The 22,626-nt window shown below is 41.9% G+C and overlaps 1 protein-coding gene across 8 annotated transcripts in view; it reads left to right on the forward strand.

The window, feature by feature from the left end:
- LOC117389177 (tensin-1) overlaps positions 1-21,173 on the forward strand; it is a 239,718-nt gene extending 218,545 nt beyond the window's left edge. For 6 of the 8 annotated variants that reach the window (XM_055230572.1, XM_055230579.1, XM_055230576.1 and 3 more), the window contains 13 exons: positions 2,295-2,440; positions 3,365-3,902; positions 4,512-4,908; positions 5,185-5,271; positions 7,101-7,229; positions 8,566-8,658; positions 8,772-8,849; positions 10,424-10,492; positions 10,570-10,596; positions 11,870-12,038; positions 12,528-12,596; positions 12,671-12,700; positions 14,713-21,173. In XM_055230572.1, coding sequence (XP_055086547.1) covers positions 2,295-2,440; positions 3,365-3,902; positions 4,512-4,908; positions 5,185-5,271; positions 7,101-7,229; positions 8,566-8,658; positions 8,772-8,849; positions 10,424-10,492; positions 10,570-10,596; positions 11,870-12,038; positions 12,528-12,596; positions 12,671-12,700; positions 14,713-14,851 — 1,971 coding nt within the window. In that variant the 3' untranslated portion in view covers positions 14,852-21,173. The remainder of the gene's footprint in view (positions 1-2,294; positions 2,441-3,364; positions 3,903-4,511; positions 4,909-5,184; positions 5,272-7,100; positions 7,230-8,565; positions 8,659-8,771; positions 8,850-10,423; positions 10,493-10,569; positions 10,597-11,869; positions 12,039-12,527; positions 12,597-12,670; positions 12,701-14,712) is intronic. The other 2 variants (XM_055230573.1, XM_055230577.1) reach the window with 1 other exon arrangement.
- Positions 21,174-22,626: the final 1,453 nt, after the last annotated feature.

Below are 22,626 nucleotides of genomic sequence, written 5' to 3' on the forward strand. Positions count from 1 at the left end.
CCCGTAGAAGTTAATACCTCCTCTTTAATACCCCACAGAAGTAAATACCTCCTCTTTAATACCCCATAGATGTAAATACTTCCTCTTTAATACCCCGTAGAAGTAAATACCTCCTCTTTAATACCCCATAGATGTAAATACCTCCTCTTTAATACCCCACAGAAGTAAATACCTCCTCTTTAATACCCCACAGAAGTAAATACCTCCTCTTTAATACCCCATAGAAGTAAATACCTCCTCTTTAATACCCCACAGAAGTAAATACCTCCTCTTTAATACCCCATAGATGTAAATACTTCCTCTTTAATACCCCGTAGAAGTAAATACCTCCTCTTTAATACCCCATAGATGTAAATACCTCCTCTTTAATACCCCACAGAAGTAAATACCTCCTCTTTAATACCCCACAGAAGTAAATACCTCCTCTTTAATACCCCATAGAAGTAAATACCTCCTCTTTAATACCCCACAGAAGTAAATACCTCCTCTTTAATACCCCACAGAAGTAAAATACCTCCTCTTTAATACCCCACAGAAGTAAATACCTCCTCTTTAATACCCCACAGAAGTAAATACCTCCTCTTTAATACCCCGTAGAAGTTAATACCTCCTCTTTAATACCCCACAGAAGTAAATACCTCCTCTTTAATACCCCATAGATGTAAATACTTCCTCTTTAATACCCCGTAGAAGTAAATACCTCCTCTTTAATACCCCATAGATGTAAATACCTCCTCTTTAATACCCCACAGAAGTAAATACCTCCTCTTTAATACCCCACAGAAGTAAATACCTCCTCTTTAATACCCCACAGAAGTAAATACCTCCTCTTTAATACCCCACAGAAGTAAAATACCTCCTCTTTATTACCCCACAGAAGTAAATACCTCCTCTTTAATACCCCACAGAAGTAAATACCTCCTCTTTAATACCCCGTAGAAGTTAATACCTCCTCTTTAATACCCCACAGAAGTAAATACCTCCTCTTTAATACCCCATAGATGTAAATACTTCCTCTTTAATACCCCGTAGAAGTAAATACCTCCTCTTTAATACCCCATAGATGTAAATACCTCCTCTTTAATACCCCACAGAAGTAAATACCTCCTCTTTAATACCCCACAGAAGTAAATACCTCCTCTTTAATACCCCATAGAAGTAAATACCTCCTCTTTAATACCCCACAGAAGTAAATACCTCCTCTTTAATACCCCATAGATGTAAATACTTCCTCTTTAATACCCCGTAGAAGTAAATACCTCCTCTTTAATACCCCATAGATGTAAATACCTCCTCTTTAATACCCCACAGAAGTAAATACCTCCTCTTTAATACCCCACAGAAGTAAATACCTCCTCTTTAATACCCCATAGAAGTAAATACCTCCTCTTTAATACCCCACAGAAGTAAATACCTCCTCTTTAATACCCCATAGAAGTAAAATACCTCCTCTTTAATACCCCACAGAAGTAAATACCTCCTCTTTAATACCCCACAGAAGTAAATACCTCCTCTTTAATACCCCGTAGAAGTTAATACCTCCTCTTTAATACCCCACAGAAGTAAATACCTCCTCTTTAATACCCCATAGATGTAAATACTTCCTCTTTAATACCCCGTAGAAGTAAATACCTCCTCTTTAATACCCCATAGATGTTAATACCTCCTCTTTAATACCCCACAGAAGTAAATACCTCCTCTTTAATACCCCACAGAAGTAAATACCTCCTCTTTAATACCCCACAGAAGTAAATACCTCCTCTTTAATACCCCACAGAAGTAAAATACCTCCTCTTTAATACCCCACAGAAGTAAATACCTCCTCTTTAATACCCCACAGAAGTAAATACCTCCTCTTTAATACCCCGTAGAAGTTAATACCTCCTCTTTAATACCCCACAGAAGTAAATACCTCCTCTTTAATACCCCACAGAAGTAAATACCTCCTCTTTAATACCCCATAGAAGTAAATACCTCCTCTTTAATACCCCGTAGAAGTTAATACCTCCTCTTTAATACCCCACAGAAGTAAATACCTCCTCTTTAATACCCCACAGAAGTAAATACCTCCTCTTTAATACCCCATAGAAGTAAATACCTCCTCTTTAATACCCCATAGAAGTAAATACCTCCTCTTTAACACAAATACAACTTCAAACATGCTGTAATCTTCCCGTCAGTGTTTGAATCAGGTCAATTCTTAATTTACTTTCACTTTTTACAATTTATTTAATGGAACTTTTAACTTTAACTTTTAAGAACAATATTAAACATATTTCCTCTGTCCTCCACAGCCCCTCAGCCAATCAGAGGAGACCAGCTCCAAACCCAGAGGTGTAAGTCCTGCAGGGGGCAGCACTGAGCCGCGCCGCAGCCCCAGCCCTGCCCACTCCCTGAACCCGCCTCTGTCCAGCAGCAGTCCCATTCAGAGCACCCAAGGGTGAGTCTGAGACGCTTTAAAGGTCCTATATGACGCAAAACTGACTCATGTGAACTTTTAGTCATCTCTTATGTCATTTCCTCCTCAAAAAAACAATCTGGAGTTGTGTTTTGTTTCATTCACATGTTTGAGTCTTTATTATTAGTCTGTTACATCTCCAAACTTCAAAACGCTCTGTTCCACCTTATGATGTCATGAAGTGATGGTTTTTACAAGTTAACAGCTCATTTTTACCTCTAGTTTAGTAGAGATTGGCAGTTCCAGATCTGAAATTATCCAATTGATTCTAGAAATGAAGGTGTGTGGAGTTTAAAAACACACTGGAGCACTTCCTGTATCACCACATGATGACATCACAAGGTGGAACAGAGTGTTTTCTGTTTGAGAGAAGAACTTCTAGCGTAAATATGCAGGGTTTGTGTGTTAAACATGTGTGAATGGAACTAGCAACTTAAATGAGAGACTCGTGTGAGGCTCATTCTGTTTCTGATTGGATTATTGCCTCAGAGAACAAAAACACGTACCATATTTTCCAGAGTATAAGTCATACAAGTCGTACCAAAGTATAAGTCGCTCTGGAGTATAAGTCACTCTGGAGTATAAGTCGTACAAGTCGCACAAATCGCACCAAAGTATAAGTCACACCAAAGTTATAGTCGCACCAAAGTATAAGTCGCACAAAAGTATAAGTCACACAAAAGTATAAGTCGCACAAAAGTATAAGTCGCACCAAAGTATAAGTCGCACCGGAGTATAAGTCGCACAAAAGTATAAGTCGTACAGGAGTATAAGTCGCACTGGAGTATAAGTCGCACCGGAGTATAAGATCCATAGATGCCGTAGATTTTAATTTTAGAGCGACACAAGGGCTTTAGAGCGGATTTAAGTCTTTTAACTTTGCCAAAACATGTTGTTGTTTTGCAGGGAGCTTCCTTCAGTTGAAAGCGGCCTGAGCACTCCATCGCAGCCCACGACGGACTCCGGATTCCGCTCCCAGACCACCGAGAGCTACTACCAGACCCCCACCCCAAACTACACCCCCACGTACACCCCCACCTACCTGCCCGGGACGACGCCTGTACCGCCGTACCTGCACCAGGCCACGCCCACTTACCTCGACTCCTCTTTCCCCTCCTACCTGGGCTCCGCCTCCCCGAGTCTCTCTTACCCGGGACAGAGCACCGTCCTGGGTCCGTACTCCGACTCCGCCCCGTCTAACCCGGAGCCGGTCGTCCACGGGAGCCCCCAGCCTCTGCACAGGACGGTCCCGGGCGGCGTGCACCCCTCTCTCCAGGCGGCGCAGTCCAACGGGTTCGAGAACGTGGGGTTGGGGGGTAGTCCCGTGTTTGGGCGCAGGCTTTCCCCGGCGAGTCAGAGGAGTCCGGTTCTGAGCAGGCAGGGGTCCTTCGGTCAGACCCTCCAGGGCAGCCCTGTCCTGGGGAGACATCCTTCGATTTCGCAGGTGAGTGGAGCTAAAAGTGAATAGTTTTATAATCCTGATAGTCCCCAGTCTCCTCCGTGCCGTGTCTCCTGTCCAGTACAGAATGTGTTCAGACAAATTTACATAAACGTTGGATCTCAGTGTGACTCTGAAGTGCTGTACGTTTGCAATTTGTTTTCTCCCCGACAAAACCCACAATGTCGATGAAACGTTCTGCACCGACAAAGACGCCGACGAAGGTTTGAACTTTGAGAGAGTTTAAACGAGAGAGAAATGTGAGAAAATGTTAACGCCTGTGTGAGAAAAGTGTATAAAGTGTGTGGTGAGGGGTTTTACAGACAAAAACAGAGAGAATAATGCAAAAAATAAAGCTGTTACTTAACGGATTTTGCTAAACCAGGGACCAGTGTGCAAAAATACAGGAAGTAGCGCTGAGTTCTAAAACAGAATCATTAATGTAAGGAATCCATTTTTCTGACAGAGATAAATAGCATAATATTTCCGCTTTAAAGTCTTTTTGTTTCTCACTTTTCTCTGTTTCACTCTTGTACAAAAACCCAAATCTATCTCAGTGAAATCAAATATTTGCCCATTTCATCGACTTCAAATCGGACTTTTTTTCTGCCGCAGGTGTCTCAGAGGAGCCCCAGTCTGGACCGCCACCCCCTGCACAGCGGCTACACCACCCCCGACCCCGATCGCCACGGTAACCTGTCACGTCAGAGCAGCTCGTCGGGGTACCAAGGCCCGCCCACGCCCTGCTTCCCCCTGTCCCCGGCCGGGCCGCAGGAGGGGGGTGGCTTCCGACAGGCCAGTCCCGCTCCGGCGCTCCAGCCTCTGCTCCCGGAGAAGCGGCGCATGTCCAGCGGCGACCGGCCCAGCACGGCTCTGGGCTACAGCAACACTCTGAACGGGAGGAGCAGCGCGGCGGCAGCGGGCGGGAGGGACGGCGGGACACCGGGGGGAGCTCCGGCGGGACAGGGATACTTCCACACGCTGTCCGACTTCTCCCGGTTCCACATGTTTGGTAAAGATCTGATTTTAAAACTGTAATGTCTCAATTCTTCTCTCAGATTCTGTCCGTCCTCTGTGTTATTCTGTCTGTATTTTGATTTCTACCGTAAACTGTTTATATAAATGGACCTGTTAGCCGCCGCGTTCCAAACAGGAAGACTCCGAAGAGGCGGCGGCGGCGGCTCGTAGCGTGAATAATGCTCGGTTTTGATTTAAAAATAAAATATAAAGACTGTTTTTTTTTTTGTTATTGTTTTTTTTTAAAGTGTGATATTTGTGTGTCCTGTAGATGGCAGTCCCGAGAGCCGCCTGAACGTGAAGTTTGTCCAGGACACCTCCAAGTTCTGGTACAAACCGGAGATCTCCAGAGACCAGGGTGAGGAGGGGCGGGGTCTGGAGGGGGGGGGCGGAGTCTGGAGGTATAAGGAACAGCGTGATTGGTCTAATATGTATCCTCACTTCAAACTCCGCCCCCTGCAGCCAGGTGTTTGTGATCAGAAACACCTGGCTGTACTCAGGGCAGTGCTGTGTGATGTCACGTAGTACTTCTTCAAATTGTAACGGCCACTGGGGGCAGCACACGCTCATTTTTTTAAAAAGTTTTTGACCAGAAAGTTGCAAATTTACCTAGTTTACGCTAAAAAAATGAGCGGGAAGAGTAGACCGTACTGTCAAAACACCATATTTGGAGTTGACTTACAGTTTGTTTGCTCCTCCTCCTTTTGGTTGCTCCTCCCCCTTTTTCCTTTACGTCCTTTTAAAGACTTCTTAAAAACTCTCTGCTTTAGTACAGTATTTATGAACGGGTCCATTGTCTTTGTAATTGAACCTGGCTGTAGTTAAACCTGGTGAATGTGTTTCCTCTCCCTCTGTGCGTGAGCGGCGGCCATTTTGGAGCATCTAATGTTAAACAGAATCATGTGACGTCACATTATGAGCCGTGTTTTTATCATGTTTACTGTGAATGTGAGGACTAGACCAGAATCTGACCCGGGACTAACGTAGGACTAGACCAGGATCTGGACTAGGACAAAAACAGGACTGAGTAGAGGTCAAATCAGGACTGAACCAGGACTAAATCCACATTGGCCCCAGATTTAACTCGGGAAAAAGACAGAGACTAAACCTCATCTATACCAGGACTAAACCAGGATCTGAACCAGAGCTAAAGCCGGACTAGACCAGGACTAGACCAGGACTAACCGAGGTCTGACCAGGACTAAACTAGGACTAGATTGAAGTAAGACAAAAGTCGGACTGAACCAGGTTTAAATCAGCAACATCTAATAAGAGATAAACCAGATCTAAACCAGGACTAAACTGGACAAAGCCCGGACTAAAACCTGGAATTAAGATGCGTTATACGGCTGGAATGTTCCACAGTGTGGCAATAACTGCAACAGTCACCATGGAGACAGACAACTGACTCCATCTGTGGAGAGCTGAGCTAATTTACAGTAAGAATACATGATTTTAGACACACACAAAACATCTGTATTTGATTAAATAAAAAATAAAAAATCTGCATGTTTGATGCCATATATGCAGAAGAAATAACATCTCCATGGAGACGAGCAGGCGGCAAGTCCCCTCAACTAAAGAAGTTACACAACTTTAAGTAACCAGGATTTATTTTTAGTACTGCACTTGGACTAAACCAGGACTGAACCAGGACTGAACCCAGAATAAACTGGGACTAAACATGGACTAAACCAGGACAAAACCAGGTCTAAACCAGGTCCAAACCAAGTCTAAACCAGGTCTGCGCCAGGTCTTTCTGCCTCAGCGCTCGTGTGTCCCTGGATGACATACGTGCTGATGACATCATGCTGATGACCTCATGCTGATGACATCACACTGATGACATCGTGCTGATGACATCATGCTGATGACCTTATGCTGATGACATCACGCTGATGACATCACACTGATGACATCATGCTGTGTGGGGTTTTCACTGAGGCTCGGGTCCAAACACATGGGGCTCATTAGAAACATGTGCGAGTCTCAAAACAGAAACTGCCCCCGTTTACATCAGACGCCACGTGAGACGTCCTGTATGACACAACGCAGACTTTTATTAGATTTAATCCACGTTATAATGATGTTACCTCCTCAGAAACATGTCTTTGAAGTAGTATTTGTGTATTTATATATATGTTTGTAGTATCTGATGTCAAAGGTCCACATGTGTCTTGTTTTCAGCCATCGCTCTGCTGAGGGACAAAGAGCCCGGAGCGTTCGTGATCAGAGACAGTCACTCGTTTAAAGGAGCGTACGGACTCGCCATGAAGGTGGCCTGCCCCCCTCCCACCGTGCACCCCTCCAAGAAAGGTACTCACGTCTGCGCCGCTGTTTTTGTGAGAACAGAGGATTTAAAGGCCCAGGTCCCCATGTTTTTGAGCATAATGTGTCTCGGCCTCGTGCAGAGACGTCGTACGAGCTGCTCCTCTGGTTCTGTCTGCGTCTGATTATAAAACAAAACAAATATCTGCAAGTTTAATGCCATACTGTGAAACATTTAATGCAAGAGAAATAAATCTCCATGGAGACAAGCAAGCTCCCTCACCTAAAGTAAACCGGGACTAAACCGGGACTAAACCAGGACTGAACCAGGACTAAACCAGGACTGAACCAGGACTGAACCAGGACTAAACCAGGACTAAACCAGGACTAAACCAGGACTAAACCAGGACTAAACCAGGACTAAATCAGGACTAAACAAAGACTAAACTGGGACTAAACCGGGACTAAACCAGGACTAAACCAGGACTAAACCAGGACTAAACCAGGACTAAACCAGGACTAAACCAGGACTAAACCAGGACTAAATCAGGACTAAACAAAGACTAAACTGGGACTAAACCGGGACTAAACCAGGACTAAACAAAGACTAAACCAGGACTAAACCAGGACTGAACCGGGACTAAACCAGGACTAAACAAAGACTAAACCAGAACTAAACAAAGACTAAACTGGGACTAAACTGGGACTAAACCAGGACTAAACAAAGACTAAACAGGGACTAAACCAGGACTGAACCAGGACTGAACCGGGACTAAACCAGGACTAAACCAGGACTAAACCAGGACTGAACCGTCTAATTATAAAACGTTTAGTTCTGAGTGAAACAGGAAGTGCGCATTAGCGTGCTACTTGTTGTTAGCGAAACGTTAGCCTCTCATGTTCTAACGCTGTTTCCTCCTCAAAAACAGACCTGGAGTTGTGTTTTGTTTCGTTCACACATGTTTGAGTTACACTTTATTATTAGTCTGTAACATCTCCAAAGCTCAAAACGCTCTGTCCCACCTTGTGATGTCATCAAGTGGTAGTTTTCAAGTTAACAGCTCCTCCTTTTTTACCTTTAGTTCCGTAGTAGATTAGCATTTCCGGAGTCGATGAAATGATCCAAAATGAATTGAAGAAATGACGAATGAGTGTGGAGTTTAAAAACACAGCGGAGCACTTCCTGTTTCCTGTATCACCACATGATGACATCACAAGGTGGAACAGAGCGTTTTCAGTTTGAGAGAAGAACTATTTTTATGTGTTTTAAACGTGTGCGAATGAAACGAAACACAACTCCAGGTGTGTTTGTGACGAGGAGACGACACTGGATCAGATCAGAGAGTCGAGTAACACGTCCCCTTTAATACTCGTGTGTTTGTAGGAGACCTGAGTAATGAACTGGTGAGGCACTTCCTGATCGAGAGCAGCCCCAAAGGAGTCAAACTGAAGGGCTGCCCCAACGAGCCGTACTTCGGTCAGTCATCACACGTTTATATAAATATGTTTAAAATGTATAGCATATATTTTAAACCTTCTTATCCGTGTGTATTTGTGTATTTGTGTATTTGTGTACTTGTGTACTTCCAGGCTGCCTGTCCGCTCTGGTGTACCAACATGCCATCACTCCACTGGCCCTGCCCTGCAAGCTGCTCATACCCCCCTCAGGTATTTACTGCCCCCTAGTGGTACAAACCGCTCATACCGCCCTCAGGTACTGCACTATACAGTCGTCCATCGTTACATCGCGGTTCATCTCTCGCCGTTTCGCTGTTTTGTGGATTTTTTGTGTGTAATTTTGCATGCTTTTCTTACATCGTCTGAGCGTGCGTTGTGTCGTGCGTCCTGATTGGCTGTTGGACTGTAGACCATTGTGTCGTGCGTCCTGATTGGCTGTTGGACTGTAGACCATTGTGTCGTGCGTCCTGATTGGCTGTCGGACTGTAGACCGTTGTGTCGTGCGTCCTGATTGGCTGTTGGACTGTAGACCATTGTGTCGTGCGTCCTGATTGGCTGTTGGACTGTAGACCATTGTGTCGTGCGTCCTGATTGGCTGTTGGACTGTAGACCATTGTCCATCAGTCTCCTCCGTGCCGTGTCTCCTGTCCAGTACAGAATGTGTTCAGACAAATTTACATAAACGTTGGATCTCAGTGTGACTCTGAAGTGCTGTACGTTTGCGATTTGTTTTCTCCCCGACAAAACCCACGATGTCGATGAAACGTTCTGCACCGACAAAGACGCCTACGAAGGTTTGAACTTTGAGAGAGTTTAAACGAGAGAGAAATGTGAGAAAATGTTAACGCCTGTGTGAGAAAAGTGTATAAAGTGTGTGGTGAGGGGTTTTACAGACAAAAACAGAGAGAATAATGTAAAAAATAAAGATGATACTTCACGGATTTCACCTGTTGCGGGTTATTTTCAGAACGTGACCCTGAGATAAACCAGGGACCAATGTATAAAAAACTGACCATTCGCTGTTTTTGAAAGAAATCTCCAAAGTTTTGATCCATAATTGTTGAACTTTATCATTATTTGTTTGGGATCAGCTCCACAAAATTTCCGTATTAATCTGTCTTAAAGTTTTCGGGAAAGTAAAGTTTTCAGCGTTCATGGTCCTGTTGTACAAAAAGGTGAAGGTTTGAACTTTGAGAGAGTTTAAACGAGAGAGAAATGTGAGAAAATGTTAACGCCTGTGTGAGAAAAGTGTATAAAGTGTGTGGTGAGGGGTTTTACAGACAAAAACATAGAGAATAATGTAAAAAATAAAGCTGATACTTCACGGATTTCGCCTGTTGTGGGTTATTTTGTGATAAACGAGGGACCACTGTGCTGTACTGCGCTCACATACTGCCCTCTAGTGGTACAAACTATAATAACTACATGCTATTGGTTCTGTCCTGCAAACTGAAAGCCTGATTTTGGGCCTTGATCCTCGGATGGGACACTTCTAGGAATACCAAGTACCACAGCGGGGTAGCGGCGGCTCTAGCGCAAACTGTTGTCGTGTCCTTCGGCAAGACACTTCACCCACTTTGGCTAGTTTGAACGTGGAGCGTCAGAGAGAGAGGCATTTTACACGTTTTAAAACAACTGGATTTCAGCTTTGGAGCACGTTCGCCTCGCAACTTGGGAAACAGTTGGATCGTATTTATAGAATTTCGAATCAAATCAGCTCCGTTAATTAAATATTTATGGCGTTGTATTCCGTAGAATTATTCCTTGTCTCTTTTTTTTTCTAGATCTGATCGAGGAGGCTCCGGAAGTGGCCACGCCCAACGCCGTCACCAACCAGCTCAAACAAGGAGCAGGTACGATCGATTTACGCACAATAAGGCTTTTTTTTATTTTTATTAAATGTCTCTAAAATGTTAAATTTGTTATCCAGTGCCCAGATCCCCTGCTGATTCTCATGGTAAACGTTTTTTCCGCTGCATCGTTCATGTGGAATGTGCATCCTCCAGTTCGTCTCCCTGTTTAGATTCAGTGACTGTGTCTGAAGCTTTAACCCGGAATGACTTTACGTTTGTCTCGGGAGATTTTATTATTTTTTTTACGTTAACTGTTTGTCAAAAAGCATGAACGTGGTTTTTGCATGAGCAGGTACGAGCTCGGGGGAACGCTGCATCCTGTAATTTACCCCAAAACTGACCCACTAAATGCGAGATGTTGTCGGACTTGGCGACGAGGACGAAACAGTTTAACGTTCTTTTTCCTGACTAAATCGTGTCAAAGTGAGGACTTAACCAGGTCTGAAACTGGACTAAACCAGAGCTATACCATAAGTCAGGTCTAGGACAAGGACTAAAAGCAGATCTAAGCCAGAACTAAACCAGGATTTAACCAGAACTAGGTTGACTCAAGGACTTACCGTATTTTTCTTTCGGAGTTTAAGTCGCACCAGCCAAAAAATCCATAATAATGAATTAAAAAACAATATATTTCACCTATAAATCGAATCTGAGCATAAGTCACACGCCCAGACAAACTATGAAACAAAGTACGACTCATAGTCCAGTATTCAGGACAAGTCAGACCAAAGTTTCAGACCAGCTGCTCTTGTTTTGCTGAAATATTCTCTGTGCAAAATCGCATCTGGAAACCTCCCTGTCCAGTGGTGTCTCTGTAGTTTTTCGCAGACTCACACTAAAATTACTAAATCCTTAGATAACGCAGTGGACAGAGAGCTGTGGGGACACGTCACTCACAACACGGAGGTCGCTAACTGTGTTTACAAATGTTGTGTTTGTGTCACGATGCTAACGCTAATGCTAATTTTGAGGTATAGTAAATAATAAAACAAGTCCACACACTGAAATATTCTACATATAAAAACAATTGGGTATTTATTTATTTATTTTATTTTAAATTTAATTTCAATAGTTTTTTTTTATTTTTATTTTTTTTAATTTTATTTCACACTATTAATTAAAGTTAGCGTTAGCTTTGAGACGCAGTGAGCTAGCTACATGAACTCAGTGTGATGTTAAACAGGTTAAATCGCGTTGATGCCACGATTTAACCAGGTCTAAACCAGAACTCAACCAGGACTATATCAGGTCTATACCAGGACTAAACCAGGACTAAACCAGGACTAAACCAGGACTAAACCAGGACTAAACCAGGACTAAGTAAAGACCAAACCAGAGCTGTGCATAAACTGGGTGTGTGATTGCGTGTCTTTTTAGCGTGTAACGTGCTGTACATAAACTCGGTGGAGATGGAGTCCCTCACTGGTCCTCAGGCTGTAGCCAAAGCCATCTCTGAGACACTGGCCTCTGCAGCGCCCCCTACTGCCACTGTGGTGCACTTCAAGGTGACGGGACAGGGCATCACGCTCACTGACAACCAGCGCAAGTATGTGCCACAGGCAACTCTGATTTCAAATGAGAGCAGGGTTTATTTATTTTATTTTAGTTTGTATTTGTTTTGTTTCATTTTAGTTTAATTTTTTTTATTTATTTCAATATTTTTCATTTTAATACAATTTATCTTATTTATTTATTTTTTTTACAGGGCTGGTCAATAACTTAAATAAATCACTATCTTTTTTCTTGTTTTGTATTATTTATTTATTTTTGTTTCTTTTTGTTTTGTTTCATTTTATTTTTATTTTTTTCATTTTATTTTATTTTGTTTTATTCTATATTTTTTTTTTTTTTTTTTTTTTTTTTTTTTACAGGGCTGGGCAATAACTCAAATAAATAAATAAATCACTATATATATTTTTTTCTTATATTGATCAATCAAAATTTTCGATTTGATTTAAATTTGTCGACTTAAAAACAATGTAAACATATTTCATTATTACCCAGACCAATTATTGACGTCTCTTTTGCGTTTCAGGGTTTTCTTCCGGCGCCATTACCCCAGTAACACTGTGACCTTCTGCGACACTGACCCTCAGGACAGGAAGTGAGTTCTGACCAATCAGAGCGGAGCACAGAGCTGGGCGGAGTCAAATTTAAATAAATGTTTATGTTTTACAGGTGGAGTAAACCTGATGGAGGTTCAGCCAAGTAAGTACCTCAGACTGGACTCGAAGGAAAAAGTGTTTAAAGAGGAGGAGAAGTAAATACCTCCTCTTTAATACCCCACAGAGTTAAATACCTCCTCTTTAATACCCCGCAGAAGTAAATACCTCCTCTTTAATACCCCACAGAGTTAAATACCTCCTCTTTAATACCCCGCAGAAGTAAATACCTCCTCTTTAATACCCCACAGAAGTAAATACCTCCTCTTTAATACCCCACAGAAGTAAATACCTCCTCTTTAATACCCCGCAGAAGTAAATACCTCCTCTTTAATACCCCACAGAAGTAAATACCTCCTCTTTAATACCCCACAGAAGTAAATACCTCCTCTTTAATACCCCACAGAAGTAAATACCTCCTCTTTAATACCCCACAGAAGTAAATACCTCCTCTTTAATACCCCGTAGAAGTAAATACCTCCTCTTTAATACCCCACAGAAGTAAATACCTCCTCTTTAATACCCCGCAGAAGTAAATACCTCCTCTTTAATACCCCGCAGAAGTAAATACCTCCTCTTTAATACCCCGCAGAAGTAAATACCTCCTCTTTAATACCCCACAGAAGTAAAATACCTCCTCTTTAATACATAATAGAAGTAAATACCTCCTCTTTAATACCCCACAGAAGTAAATACCTCCTCTTTAATACCCCACAGAAGTAAATACCTCCTCTTTAATACCCCACAGAAGTAAATACCTCCTCTTTAATACCCCACAGAAGTAAAATACCTCCTCTTTAATACCCCGCAGAAGTAAATACCTCCTCTTTAATACCCCACAGAAGTAAATACCTCCTCTTTAATACCCCACAGAAGTAAATACCTCCTCTTTAATACCCCACAGAAGTAAATACCTCCTCTTTAATACCCCACAGAAGTAAATACCTCCTCTTTAATACCCCACAGAGTTAAATACCTCCTCTTTAATACCCCACAGAAGTAAATACCTCCTCTTTAATACCCCACAGAAGTAAATACCTCCTCTTTAATACCCCACATGAAGTAAATGCCTCCTCTTTAATACCCCACAGAAGTAAATACCGCCTCTTTAATACCCCACATGAAGTAAATACCTCCTCTTTAATACCCCACAGAAGTAAATACATTCTCTTTAATACCCCACAGAAGTAAATACCTTCTTTTTAATACCCCACAGAAGTAAATACCTCCTCTTTAATACCCCACAGAAGTAAATACCTCCTCTTTAATACCCCATACAAGTAAATACCTCCTCTTTAATGCCCTACAGAAGTAAATACCTCCTCTTTAATACCCCACAGAAGTAAATACCTCCTCTTTAATACCCCGCAGAAGTAAATACCACCTCTTTAATACCCCGCAGAAGTAAATACCTCCTCTTTAATACCCCGCAGAAGTAAATACCTCCTCTTTAATACCCCATAGAAGTAAATACCTCCTCTTTAATACCCCATAGAAGTAAATACCTCCTCTTTAATACCCCACAGAAGTAAAATACCTCCTCTTTAATACATAATAGAAGTAAATACCTCCTCTTTAATACCCCACAGAAGTAAATACCTCCTCTTTAATACCCCATAGAAGTAAATACCTCCTCTTTAATACCCCGCAGAAGTAAATACCTCCTCTTTAATACCCCACAGAAGTAAATACCTCCTCTTTAATACCCCACAGAAGTAAATACCTCCTCTTTAATACCCCATAGAAGTAAATACCTCCTCTTTAATACCCCACAGAAGTAAATGCCTCCTCTTTAATACCCCATAGAAGTAAATACCTCCTCTTTAATACCCCACAGAAGTAAATGCCTCCTCTTTAATACCCCACAGAAGTAAATACCTCCTCTTTAATACCCCATAGAAGTAAATACCTCCTCTTTAATACCCCGCAGAAGTAAATACCTCCTCTTTAATACCCCACAGAAGTAAATACCTCCTCTTTAATACCCCACAGTGCAGTTAAAAAGTCCGTCTTGATTGTGTTGTGTTTCAGGTTAAAGTTTCATTCTCTGTGTTTCAGATTGTTTGGCTTCGTGGCTCGTAAACAGGGCAGCACCACGGACAACGTCAGCCACCTGTTCGCCGAGCTGGACGCCGCGCAGCCCGCTAACGCCATCGTCAGCTTCGTGTCCAAAATGATAACTGCGCAGAAGAGATGAGAGCGCAGCCGACCCGGACGATTCTACACCACAGAAACTCACCAAAAAAACAAAAAAAAAATACTGCAAACTTTCCGCTCTGAAGTCTCCACGCGCCACCTTATTTTCTCGCTTCCTGCTTTGAAAACTTTTCGGAAAGGACTACGTTTCGTTTACGGGATTGTATTTTGGATGGATTTCAGGGTGGACCAGAGGACGTGCGAATGCGGTGAGACAGTTTGGACGTGAAGGGAATGGCGTTTACGTGCATTTTTATCATTTCAAAAGACAAAGTTAAGTTGTATGATTTTTAATTTCAAGGGCTTTTTAAATCTATCGTACCTTTCAAACATGGCTACCAAAGATGACCGGAGTAGCGGCGGCGGCGTGCACTGGGGTTGGAGGGGAGGGGGGGGGTTCAATATGGCTGCTCAGTCCGAAATACTGGTCTGTTTTGATGCTGTAGTGAGTCAAACTCTGCTCCGATCTGAGCTAAGTCTGTATTGTAAATATTTAGTACTAAAAAACGTGGCTTGAAACGTAACGTGCCTGATTTTTATAAAGATGCAAAGGCTCAAATCTGACGCATGAAATCACTGTGGTGTAGCGTAGCTGTGCTTATAGACACGTTCTCGGCGCCTGATTGGTTAACGGCTAAATTAACTTCCCGTTCCATAGACTGTTCATATAGATTGACATCGCTAACCTGCTAGCTGCAGCGTTCCAAACAGGACATGAGCTTGAGCGCGCGTCCAGCTCCGTCGATTCTGGCTCCAGTTCACTTTCCTTCGCTGTCAGACTCATCTTTTCAGTCTTAAATGTTCGTATTAACCCGCGCTACATGATCCTCGTTTTTTTATTTCACTTTTTTGGTCCCTAAATCAAAATTCTTAACCCGAGGTCGCCCCCGCTAGCGTTAGCCACAGGTTTGATTGACAGCGTCGCTAAGGGAAGGGGCGTTTCTTTCAACAGTCTCGCTCCCGATTGGCTCTTTGGTTGTTGTGATACTCGCGGTTGGAAATGTGTAACTCAGCTCCAGATTAGCCGCTATAACCGCTAGCCTCGATGGGCTTCATTTGACTGAAGCTGAACGCCGCTGGTGACGTCACGCTCACTTCGTCCGCTTCTTTGTACAGTCTGTGTTTTGGAGCACACATCGAAGTACGTTCAGGTTTCCGAAGTTAATTTCCCAATATTTAAAAAAAAATAAAAAATCAGATATTAACCGTTCAAAGACACAATGGATACACAAATATTTAAAACCTAAAATTCGTTCTAACTCTGCGGTTTATAAAGTTTCAGAAATGAGTGTGGCTGATGAGTATCGAACCATGTCACTAACTTCCTGTGATTAATCTTATAATTTAAATTGCGCCTGGGAACGAACGGGAATTTTACCTCCAGAATCCGAGACACATAAATTCATTCAGTCAAAGTCCATCGTGCTAACCTGCCTCTGAAGCCACACCTGCCCTGGGTCCGACTGACAGAGCCACGACTGCCAATCTGCAGCAACAGCCACGTTTACATTTGGTGAAGTGTCTTGCTCAAGGACAGGATGGGATCGGAGCGCACGGCGGAATGTTTTGGCGCACGTCTCTGGGTTCGTTGACCTTAAGGCGTTATTACGGGGCCAGAACTATAAGCACAGCTAATGTTGCTCTAAAGGTGCACTGTGCTGCTTTCCTAGTGGCTATGCTACGTGCTCGTCTCCATGGAGATGTTATTGCTTTGTCTGGAATGTTCCGCAGTGTATGTATTTTCGTAGTTATTCAGTTACGGATGTTGTAGTTGCTCAAAAATACTGTTAATGTGTCTGCGAGGAGGCGACGTCGCGAGAAACGTTTACATCTTTATGCCGAGCGTTTTGATTAATGCCTGACTGCGGGACATTCTTATTGGAGTACAACATCGGCATGGGGACGAACAGGTGGCGTACCGCGATCTGCCGGAAAAGTTCCTTGTTTTAATTGCTCAAAAATACTGTTAATGTGTCTGCGAGGAGGCGACGTCACGAGAAACGTTTACATCTTTATGCAGATCGGTTTGATTAATGCCTGACTACGGGACATTCTTATCGAAATACAGCATCGCCAGGGAGACGAACAGGTGGCGTACCGCGATCCGCCGGAAAAGTTCCCGTTTTAATTGCTCAAAAATACTGTTATTGCGACCGTAAGCAGGTGACGTCACAGGAAAAATGTATCTTCATCTAGAGCGTTTGATTAATGCCTGAGTACGGGACATTCTTATCGAAGCACAGCATCGCCATGGAGACAAACAGGTGGCGTTACCGCGATCCGCCGGGAAAGCTCCCCGTCTTAACCGCTCAAAAACACCGTAACGTGACCGCGAGCGGGCGACGTCACGGGAAACTTTGCGCGGGCAGTGCGTTTTCGCTCAATGCTACGCTAATCGACGTGCGGTATCTCCACGGAGACGAGCAGGCGGCGTAGCGCGATCCGCCAGAAAAGTTCCGCATTGCACCTTTAGCCGGGACTGTTTCCTCCAGTTCGAGATGACCAGAGCTTGTTTTTGTTTTGTTTTTTTTTATTTTGTGCGTCGTTTTCCTGTCACTACTGTATGTGAACACTAAGCCCCGCCTCCTTTATGATGTAAGCTACTATATAAATATGCATATGACTGAAGGTATTTATTTGTGCTCGCTCTATGTACTCTTGTATTGTAAAGTATACACAAAGAGCTATATTTTGGCTATTTGACGTACCATATTTGGTTATTATCACTGATACTTTTGAATGTGTTTTATTCACTTGCTTTCGTCACATTTCTGGTCGTTTCTGTGTTTTTTTTTTAAAAGACGGGAAATATATAATTTTGTATTTTAAACTTTATTTTTTGAAGCTAAACCGGCCGAAAAGATTATATTTTGTCCAATTGAAGCACTTAAATGTTAAAGTATTAGATCGGAGTTGGTTTTTTTTTTGTTTTTTTTAGCATCAGCTCCTTGTTTTTTATGCAGTAACTGTCGCCCTCTACAGACGGACAGACGTCATTACAAAAAAAAACATTCACATTAAAGGCGCCGCACCTGATTTTTACCGCCTTCTCGTTCATTTTAAATGGTTTGCAGCGGTCCGGAGTTATCCCTCACTTACCTTACGCATCGTGACCATTCTAGTTATTCACCATGATGTCACGCGGTAAAGCTAACAACAACTAGCATGCAAATTCGTGTACAATAGCACAACAACACTTCATAATTGGATGTAGACAGTACACAGTGGATTTATTTAGACTTTAAGAGCTGCGTTTGCGATATATCGGTAAAAAAAATCAGGTTCAGGGCCTTTAACGTGGTATTTTAGACGCAAATGTACACTTTAAAAAAAATAATAATAATAATAAAAAGAAACATCATTATGAATTTAAATAACTTCCATATTTTCCGGGCTATAAGTCGCACTTGTCGTAGTTTTTCCAGGGGTGCGACTTATACTCAGATGCGATTTTTATGTGAAATATACGTTTTTTTCTTCATTATTACACATTTTTTTGGCGGGTGCGACTTATACTCCAGTGCGACTTATACTCCGGAAAATACGGTAATCCGATTTGACGTCATTTACAGTATCTGAACATCTATCTTCGTCTTCAGTTCTTCTTTTTTTAGTTTGTTTTCATGCCTGACAGTTTATTCTGCTCACTAGCGCCTCACAGTGGGCACACGGTGTCACCGCGGCGTGCCCCGGTGCGGAGGCATTACGACGGCGCCATCTGCAGTCCGTTAAACCGGGACGAGGGGGCGTTTTGACTCTCACACGCCCGCGGAAACTGTCCTGAAGACGCCGGACTGCAGATGGCGCTGTCGTCCTGGCTCCGAAGGTAGAAAGACAGGACGCGCCGCAGTAACATCACGTGACCACTGTGAGGCGATAGTGAGCAGAACAAACGGTCAGGGATGGAAACAAAGTAAAGAATCTGTTAAAATAAGATACTGTGTTGTTTCTACTCAAAATCTAATGGAAAGTGACAAAGAAATAAACCAAATCTACTTTTAATTTTAATTTTAAGCTATTCTATTTTTTTTTTTTTATTCAGATTTTCAAAACATTTTCGAGATAAACTGTATCGAAACTAATCAGAAATGTCCCGCAATAAGTTCTATAAGTAAAAGTACAGATACAGAGGTGAAAAGTTACTCTAGTAAAAGTAAAAGTATCACATGAAAACATCGAGTTAAGCAAAAGTATTTACGTATCTGTTTGAAAATACTTTAAGAGTAAATATTTAGGGTAAGTGTAAAAAAAATATATATATATTTTGGTAAAAAGTAAAAATACCAATCTATTACTTTTCTTTTATTACTTTTTCTTATGAATTTTGTGTATTTATTTTTGTTTTGCTAAAGTAAGTCAAGATGTTACTACAAACCTGGTAAAAATAACTCCTCAAATCAGATGAAAAGTACTTTTTACTTTTCAGTTCAGTTAAAAAAATGTAGTAGAAAGTACAGATACTGCTCTCAAATGTACTGGAGTAAAAGTAAAACGTATCCACTGTAAAATGTACCTAAGTAAAAGTACAGATACAGAGGTTAAAAGTTACTTGAATAAAAGTATCACATAAAAAAATCAACTTAAGTAGAAGTATTCAAATACCTATTTAAAAATGTTTACAAAAAATACTTTTACTTTTCAGTCCAGTTCAAAATGTTGCGGAGTAGAAAGTACAGATACTGCTCTCAAATGTACTGAAGTAAAAGTCAAAAGTATCCACTGTAAAATGTACTTAAGTAAAGTACAGATACCTAAATATTCCTCTTAGATCCAGTACTTTAATACTAGTTTTGGGACTCGTTCTTCACTATAATCAAAGTTTTTTTCCAGTGTACATTTGTGCGTCTTTCAGGCTCATTTCAACAAAACTCACTTTGTTTTTGTCCTGAAAAAGTGTCTCCAGATAAAAAACAAAAACAAAAAAAATATATATATAAAACATTGAATGAAACTAAAGCCCTGCACTTGTCCGTGTGTGAGTATTTATTTACCGCGTCTCCTCGACCGCGACAAAATCAAAATGGACGATCGGATTTTTTTTTTCAATTAACTTCTTTTTTGTGTTGAACTGAATGTTGAAATGAAACTCCAGGTTTACGCTGCGGAAATGCAGATTTACACGAGTTTAAATGACTGGGATTTGATAATTTGGTTTAGTTTAGTTTTGTAAGTCGACCAAATTAACACAATGAGTGCAGTTATGTTTCAGAAAAAAGTCTGAAAAAAAATAGACTGAAAAAAAATAGACTGATAAAAATAAATAAATAAAAATAAATAAAAAAATGCAATATTTTTCTATTCTTTTAGTAAAATCCAATCAGTATTTAAGTTCAGGTTTACAGCTTCTATATTTATTGTTTTCACTTTAATCGCAGAAATAATTACCGTATTTTCCAAACTATAAGTCGCACTTTTTTCATAGTTTGGTCGGGGGTGCGACTTATATGTGAAATATGTTTGTTTTTTTCTTCATAATTTTGCATTTTTTTGCCTGGTGCGACTTATATTCCAGCGCGACTTATACTTTGGAAAATACTGTAACTGAAACAAACCTGACAATTTGTTTTTAACTGAAATGCACTTTTATTTCAGCGAATCTCGAAATATTGAGGCTGACAAAAGTTTGGAGAAAAATATTAATCTAAGAAGTTAACTTTCAATTGATACTTTGCAGTGGCGTCACGCTGGGGGTGTTCTGCGTGTGTGTGTATGGTGGAATCTTCAGCAGTTACCACGGTGATACATTAGCAAACACAGCCCAAAAAAAAAAAAAAAAAGTTTAAAGATCGTCATCATCTCAAAGCTCAACACAAACAGCACATTTTCAGGAGCCTGTTCAAGAATTTGATTTCACACAAAAAAAACGTGAGAGCGGCTAACGGAAAAACTGTTTCGCTAACGCTAGCTAGCTTGTCACATTAACTTTGTGAGTAAGCGATTTGTTTAAACAGCACGGATCAGCTCACCTGTTGTAGTTCTAACCGCGTAGCTCTTCTTTGTGGTCAGATCGTGTTAAAAACAAACCTCGGACTAAAGATTAAAGTCTAACACACCCTCAGACAGAGCAGTGCCTACAGTTAGCATCACACCCCCCGAGCTGCAAAGTATCGGTCCTGACAAATTGTGAGTCCCACGTCGTTTTAACCGGAGTAAATGGTGTATTTTCGTAGCTTTGGTCCATCACTGGCTCAGCGTCTGGACCCTGAATGTGTCGCGCTTCTCCGTCTGTGGAGACTTGTTTTTTTTGGGTTTGCTCTAAATATATCTGTACATCGTATGACCTATGACCTTTATAATTTCTGATGAAAATATTAAAATGCAGTACAACTCAAATGTGGTTTATTTCTTTGGCTTTATTACATCTGCAACATCTGCACTAAGGTTTCCCTGCGCTCCGATTCAAGGGCTTCATGGATTCAAACCGTAGACTGGACATTGGCCGTGCCCTTAAATGCGCTGTTCGAACGGTGCATTTAAGGGCTTATGTAAATTTCACGTCCCATTTCATGCACTCGACGAACGTGGTCGGAAATGTACCCTACGTTTCCATGGAGATCAACCGTAGCCGAAGCGTGTACCCGAGCAGACGTCGCGCACTGCTATCTCCCATCATGCACCGCGCCTACGCAAAAAAGAGACAAAAATGGAGAACGCTATGCAGTACACGTTTAAATGTAAGTACTGGTTCACGTCGCCTACAACAGAGCGACTTCAAATTGTTAAAATGTGAGTAAAGATCTGTGTGCGGCGACTAGACCTCAGTGAGTCCGGTTAATTTGGGTTTAATTCTTGTGTAACTGACCAAACGGTGAGCGGAATTATCCCTTACACTTGTATATTTGTGTATTTATCGTAATGTTTAATATGACGGGGAGAATGGGGACTTATTCACTGGGGCTAAATTCTCCGTAAGTGCGCAGACACCGGTTGAAGTTTGCTCCGTGTCTCATTTTGGCACGAAGGTGGAAACACGGAGGAGTGCGTACTCCGAACGGTACATCAAAGGGTACTCCGAACGGTGCATCAAAGGGTACTCCGAGCGGTGCATCAAAGAGTACTTCGAACGGCGCATGAAACGATACTTCGAACGGTGCATCAAATAGTACTTCGAACAGTGTATCAAAGGGTACTTCGAATGGCACATCAAAGGGTACTTCAAACGGTGCTTTTGGCAAATCGGGACACGGCCATAGATGGATATAAATGGAAGTAGCTAACCTTCTAGCCGCCACGTTCCAAACAAGAAGTGATCATGACCGTGAGTCCAGCCCCATCGACTCTGGCTCCAATTCACTTTCTATTGAAAAACTGTGTCCTCTCTCTGTACCTGCTGCTGTCAGACTCGTCATTTTGGTCTTAAATGTTCGTATTAACCCGCTCTACTTCACGTGCATCAAACTCAAGCCCCACGTGCCAAAAGTGGCCCGGCATGTCATTTTATGTGGCCCGCAAGAAAGTAAATGAAAAGATATACGTGCTTTACGCATTAAAGCAGCGTAGACCTGAGATTTTCACAACATTTTCACAAATAACGATCCCAAAATATCCAGGAAAATTGGTGCAGATGGAAGTCAGTTTGAAGAAACGCGTGAAGGCGAATAAATGTACGTGTTTTGCGTTATGAGGCGATGTCGGTTGTGAAAAACTACGATCTACGTCTGGATTTTGACACTAAACACGGGGTTAAGTACGCAAGCTATCCTTCAAAAAAACAACAAATTATCAAAGAATTAAAAGACAAAGTGCGATCACGGCAAAAGATCTTCACAAAAGCCA

The sequence above is a fragment of the Periophthalmus magnuspinnatus genome, chromosome 21, assembly GCF_009829125.3.
Source record: "Periophthalmus magnuspinnatus isolate fPerMag1 chromosome 21, fPerMag1.2.pri, whole genome shotgun sequence".
In the NCBI taxonomy this organism is placed as follows: Eukaryota; Metazoa; Chordata; class Actinopteri; order Gobiiformes; family Gobiidae; genus Periophthalmus; species Periophthalmus magnuspinnatus.